Here is a 6,740-nt window from a genome sequence, read left to right as displayed (position 1 = left end):
CTCGTAAGGAACAACTTTTTCTCCTCCGCTCGAAGCCAAAACACCCCAGGCTTCATAACCTTCTTACCATTTTGATCACTCAACCAATACTTCCTTTTAATCCCAAGAAGTTGCAAATCTTTGCGTGCATTGGCGTTATCTTTTGTTTTTCCTTTTGTGTTCAACATCATAGCAATCAGGAGTTCACAAACATTTTTTTCAATGTGCATAACGTCCAAGTTGTGACGGATAAGAAGCTCTGCCCAATATGGAAGCCTAAATAATATCGACTGTTTGAAAAAACATGTCCCATCCCCATTGTCCTCTTTTTGTTTTCTACTACCCTTCCTTTTTTTTTTTCCTTTTTCCATTCCCCTTTTCCTTCTCTTTGCCCTTACCCCATTGCACTTTCAGATTCTGTGTCATTTGTTCAACTTGCAGTCCGGTCAATCTCAAAGGCTGTTCTCTAAGCTCTTCAGTCTTGTTAAAGGTGCTTGGTCTAGTGTCCATCCTACTAGCATCCGACGAGGGCAAAAATCGTCTACTATCCATGTAAGCAAATTTCTGGCTATGTTGGAGTCTCAATCAAGAGGTATTTGGACCACAAATGGGACAAGCATATTTGCCATGGGTTCTACAACCAGATATGTTACCTAATGCAGGAAAGTCATGGATAGTCCATAACAAAACTGTGCGCATATTGAACATTTTGCCTCTATTTGCGTCCTTCACAGTCACCCCGGTATTCCACAAAGATTGTAATTCACGAACAAGAGGCTGTAAATATATGTCGATATCCTTTCCTGGTTGTCGTGGCCCTTCGATGAGTAAAGAGAGCATGGTAAATTTGGGTTTCATGCAAAGCCACGGAGGAAGGTTATAGGCAACACACATTACAGGCCAAGAGCTGTATAATGTGCCACAAGTTCCAAAAGGATTGAAACCATCCGTAAGCTAGTCCTAATCGAACATTACGAGCTTCAAATTTGAAAAGTCTTTATACTTCCGATCAATTAATTTCCAATTAGATGAGTCAACTGGATGCCCCATCTCTCCACCTTTCAATCGATTTTCCGAGTGCCAACACATCTCCTTTGCCACCCATGGTACACTATACAACCTCTTTAACCTCGCCGTAATTGGAAAATATCGGAGTATCTTTGCTGGAATCCTAATATGTTTCTTCCTCTGTTCGATATCAGCATATTTGTACCTCGACGCTCCACACGTAGTACAAGTATCCCTCCAATCATCATCTCTCCAAAATAGCATGCAATCATTCGGGCAAGCATCAATTTTCTCATATTTAAGGCCCAACTCTTTTATTAATTTTTCTGCCCTATAAGTATTCTCCGGAGTCTTGTTGTCACGTGGAAAAGCCACACGAAGTAATTCGAGGAGTCCCGTAAAACTCTTGTCTGTCCACCCATGTGTAACCTTTAACCGAAACAACTTGACGACAAATTTCAAAACTGTAAAGTCCTCACAATCAGGATATAAGGGACTCAAAGCCTCACGAAAATTATCGGACTCAATTGTGTCAGGCTCTTCCTCAACTATAGGATCTTCCTCAACTATTCCTCGAGCACCATCTGTTGAACATTGTTCAATAACAGCATCCAAGTTATCACCGTCAAGTTCTTCTACGACGGTACTAAATGCAACATTCTCCTCAAAAAAGGGGAAGTCCCCTCCCACCTCAAAATTAGTGGAATTTGACCTTCCACCTCTTTCAAATGCCACACTTGGTGGTTGACTTGTTTCTCCATGCATTCTCCAAAATGTATACTGTTTGTAGAAGCCCTTTTGGTAACAATGCAATGTGACCACCTCATGGGTTAGTGCTCGACCCCTATTTCTACAGTTATCGCATGGACATGGGATCACATCCTTGTGGTGACAGTTATCCCTTGCAAATTGTACAAATTGATTAACACCATGAATAAAACGATCGTCCTCTTTTGGTAAATCAATCCAACTTTTATCTATCACCCCAAACCTCTCCATATCTTGTAGTTCTTGCAATCTGAATAAATAAAAAATAGTTAGAGCTGAAAATACAATGGCGGGTAAACCATACACATAATAGACCACCACATAAGTAAATAATGAACTCCCGTTGGGAGAGACTAAAATAGCACAAGTACTACATCCAACAATCAATCTAACCTAGTTGCACTCATAAATTCAAATAAATTGGAAGCACACAAAAAATGGATCGATTGAGGCATGCATCTAAAAAAAAAAACAAACTACATTCTCACTTTAAAACTAAATTGAAACTAGATAAAGAACAAGTAATAACAAAGATGATATCATATGCAACCAAGTAGGATGTTATCTAGAAAAATATAATTATACCGCCCATATTAGTAGCGTATTTTAGTTAACCCAAGTAGCAATATCTTAACTTGCATTCAATATAATATAGAGTAGGAGCATAAAAATAAAAAGAAGCAAGTAAAAGGGTTCTCCTACTCACTTCTACCAACTACCACACACTTCAACAATGGACTCAATATTAAAACAATTACTTCTTGAGACTACTTGAACATTAGGCTTTGGTTTAAAAGAAGTATCAATAACAACAATAGCATCCAAGTTACTAATCTTGGTATCAACAAATGGATTCTTAAGGTGCTTAGAATCATGATGAATTTGTATGTGAGACACTCTCACTTACAATATAATAAATTATTAAATATATTAAATTATTTCTTCTAAAATAAATAACAAATGGGTATATTTGACCTTACAAAATATTGATTTGAATTCCATAAAAATGCCCAACACTTAGCTAATCAACACTACAACTTACTGCAATTAACATTTCTGAATTGCACCTTAAGTGACATGAGATATAATAAATAGAGAACATAATGCAAGTACATCCGTCAACAAGTAGCAAATATCTATCATCTAGTAAGTCACATAACAAACAAATGTGATTTTATTGAACTTAGTTATACCTAAAAAACTCAAACGACCAACACAAACCCATTTTAACTTAGAATCAGGACTAACATATAACAATAACACAACCCCATTTGGTGATAGAATCAGTACTAACAGTATCTATAACCAAGATAAGTAAAACAAAACAAGTTTCAACTTTTCTAGAAAAACCCCATTTCAAGTTAACACCAAACCAGAGATGGGAGAAAAACTCACCTGATGTAAATGAAAAAAAAACAATAATCCGGACCTGTTCACAACAAATATCATAAACCATGAGTGATATTATTTAATTTAAACTAAATTTTAACAAAACAAACCTTACAAACACTACTTTTTCATAGAAATTGGTAAACACTACTTTTTCATAGACATGTTTTCTGTTTTTATGGAGTGAGTATAACGACAAACAACAAATGCAAAGTTTTCTGTTTCTATGTATAATATAACTTCAATCTCCTACCCAAAACATGCTTCAACCATCTCACAACATTTACATGAGAGGGTAGAGCCACTCCACCCCAAAAGTGGACTAGATCTTGAATCAGGGGCTACTTATTTGACGAAATGATCTCCCTGCCATGGAGATCATCCTTGCAAAAATCAGCTCATTTAATATTTCCTTTATTTTCATTTCCCCCTGAACCATTGCTTATATAGTTATATAGCATAGTTTATCATCAAGTAACTTTAAACAAAAGGGGTTTACGATCAGGGTGGGTTTTCACTGGCATCTGCCATTATGCAGAGTCAAGCAATGCCATTCGATTCTACTCACGTCAGCAAACCGCCCAAAGGTCTCTTATATCTGGGAGACAGTATTATAAGTTTCCACTAATAGCAACACACATCAAGAGCTCAGGTTAAAAAGCAAGAATTGTTAGAGGGGATAGAGAGACATGAGGGGAAAAACGAATAACAACCTAGTGATTAAAGACGAAGTTTTTCTCAAAAAAATAATGATTTAGAGATGTTCAAAGTGAGATTAGCAAAAGAAGAAAACAAAACATAGAAAAGATTACCTGAGAGAGAGGGGAGTGGCGTGTCTGCGTCAGCCGTGAGAGAGGAGAAGGGAAGAAAACGGAGACAGAGTATTTGTTTTGTTTTTGTTTTTTTAATTTTCGATAAACCTCGAGAGAGTAGTTTACATTACGTAGAATTTTTGGTCCGTGGCCAAAAACCCAAGTAAACTTAAACCGCACCGACCTTTGGCCACACCTGTCAAAAGTTTTAGCCACGGCTAAAGCCCGTGGTTAGTATGCAACAGCCTATGACCGTGGCTAAAGCTCATCTGTACCTGTGGCCAAAAGTCATTTTTCTTGTAGTGTCATGCAAGTCATATATAGACTATATATATACTATTAACGTTTTCGTTTTTTTCTCTTTTAGTAAAGGAAATTTTATTAAAGGGAAAGTACATAATCTACTGATCAATGACTAATGTTATTGTTAGTCTTTAGTGGGTCTTATGTGTCATCCTATGCTTAATTACGAATACTTGTAAGTCTTTTAACAAAAAATTATTTCATTTAAAGGCACCCATTCAGTGAAACACATTAAAGAATTACAAATGGTATTGTCATGGCTTACTGCAACTATCAACCTCTCAAGTCTCACTGACAATAATTATTACTTGGATGCAGGATATGTCATTATGTTTGATGCATCCTTTGATTTCAAGCTCTCACATTTTTATTTTTTTTTTGCTTGGTAAGGTGAAAATATATTAAAGAAAAAACAAAAGAATGGTTATGAAATCTTGCCGGAGCAATCTCTCAGTTCCAAGTTCATAACCATCCATAGATATCTCTATCTAGGAGGCATTAACATATTATACTAAATTGCTCAAATGCCATGCGGGCTTTCCTACAAAAAATAGAAAACCGTCGACGGGAAGAACAACTCCAGCTTTAGCAAGGGTATCCGCAGATATGTTGGCTTCCCTCCATCTATAAGTGAACATGATCGATGTGATTTTCTGTTTGCATCTCTTCCATCTTGATTGTAATTCCCATAGTATTGCTCCTGAACTGAAAGAGGTCACAATTGAGAGAGAGTCCGATTCCACCCAAAGATGATAGAAGCCTCTACTGATAGCTATTTCAATCCCTTCAACAATTACATAAGCTTCAGCTCTATCTATAGTACCATTTGTTAGTCTTTTGCAAAAAGTGAAGATGAACTCTCCTTCAGAATCTCTGCAACATATCCCAATGCTCGAAGGCCCGGGACTCCCAAACACCGCCCCGTCGATGTTGAGCTTCATGATGTTTAGTTCTGGAGGAATCCGAACACATATCTTCAGTTGAGGTGCTTGTTTGGGTCTTGGAGTTACTGCCCAGTTCGTCAGAACTAGTGTTTCCCAGTTGTTGTTCCCATTGCAAACTTTACTCCGGTGATGGGTGCATACGATTTGAGCTTTAACAAACTGTTTACAGTCCATAAGATTGAGTTCTTTACTCTTAAAGTACACCTTGTTCCTCGTGTTCCATAAGCTTACCATTGCTTCCACCACCCCGCCTTAAGTTCCAGATTTGTTTCATCATCGGGCTCCAAGACTTAGAGAGAAGAATTGCTTCCTTAAAACCTGGAAGAGGTTGTTGAATAAGAAAGCCTGCAGCTAGCCATGTCCACAATTTCAAGCTCTCACATGCAGGTATTTGGTTGAGTGGGTGACTAAAGATGCTCAGTACTATTTTTTTAGTTGAGATGATTACAGAGTAGCCAATATTAATTTCTACACATGTTTCATGTTTCAACTTTTTGATTCATTTAATAAGCTGATAGACAATTATTAATAAGATAATTTATAGATGATATCTTAATGTGGTGTCTGAGAATATATTTTTGCAACAAGGAGATAATCCTTGGAATGTTTAGTGGGTCAGAGAGATGTATATTGATCGGGTGATTGCTAAGGTGAGTTAGATAAGTCTTAGTAGGAAACATAAGCTATAAAGGTAAAAGTGGGAACCAATATCATGATTTAATTGCAGACACGGAAACACAACTTTCTTATTTTGGAAGGCCTACATTGATACGCAACGTAACTTTTGTATTATGATTAATCACTTTTTTTGAGAAAAAACAAAGAAGTTCGTTAACACCAGTATAGTGGTACAGGTTAGCCATAAACACCATTAAAATGCATACTTGGAACCGTTTTTTCGGATGTGGTGCTCAAGCTTTAGTGATTTGTTAATGGAATTATTTGGAGTAATATGTAATCCATGTGTTTGTAGGTTTTTCATAGCTAATTTCTTAGAGGAGCATCATGAAGATGAACTTCAGATGGCCTGCCCCAAAAATAAGTATATGTCATTTGATGGATATGACTTATGAGTCTTTAAGGAGCACTGGAGCAGTTTGTTTGCTGGAACTACGAGAGTCCGATATGCCAATTCACACAAGAAAATTCGTGCCAACCACTTTTCAATAGTGTTAAGGGTGTGTATTATTCATAAGAAGTTTTGTATCCTTTTTTGTCCGAATCCATGCATATGTATAGTGCTTTAATACATAGGCAACAATTGTATGTGGTTGTAAGGCAACTCTATTGTAAACAGAGTTCTTATGCTACAAAAAGGTTTTTCATTTATCACTGGTATGTCTTATAAAACAATTTTAAAAAGTGGTGCTATATATATTTTCTCTGAAAATTAAGCAGCATGCATCAGCTTCCAAAACTATGTAATATATTATTATGTTGTGTGATTGTTGCATTGCATATTCCAAAACTCTCAGATACTAAAGCTACCAAGAAGTATAACAACATAAAAGTTGTGGTACTGCTAAAGCACAACACA

The 6,740-nt window shown here is 36.6% G+C and overlaps 2 protein-coding genes across 2 annotated transcripts; both read right to left on the bottom strand.

Annotated features, from left to right (window-relative positions):
• Positions 1–939: 939 nt before the first annotated feature.
• Positions 940–1,986, bottom strand: LOC147505931 (uncharacterized). The gene has a single exon (XM_086605651.1). The coding sequence runs from the start codon at positions 1,984–1,986 to the stop codon at positions 940–942; it is 1,047 nt and encodes a 348-aa protein (XP_086461777.1).
• A 2,779-nt stretch (positions 1,987–4,765) lies between these two features.
• Positions 4,766–5,437, bottom strand: LOC147505930 (uncharacterized). The gene has a single exon (XM_086605650.1). It carries the CDS (start codon positions 5,435–5,437, stop codon positions 4,766–4,768), a length of 672 nt encoding a protein of 223 aa, XP_086461776.1.
• Positions 5,438–6,740: the final 1,303 nt, after the last annotated feature.

This window comes from Coptis chinensis, chromosome 4 (assembly GCF_015680905.1).
Source record: "Coptis chinensis isolate HL-2020 chromosome 4, ASM1568090v1, whole genome shotgun sequence".
Classification (NCBI taxonomy): domain Eukaryota; kingdom Viridiplantae; phylum Streptophyta; class Magnoliopsida; order Ranunculales; family Ranunculaceae; genus Coptis; species Coptis chinensis.
Note: the sequence above shows the minus strand (reverse complement) of the source record. Positions and strands in the feature narration are given on the sequence as shown.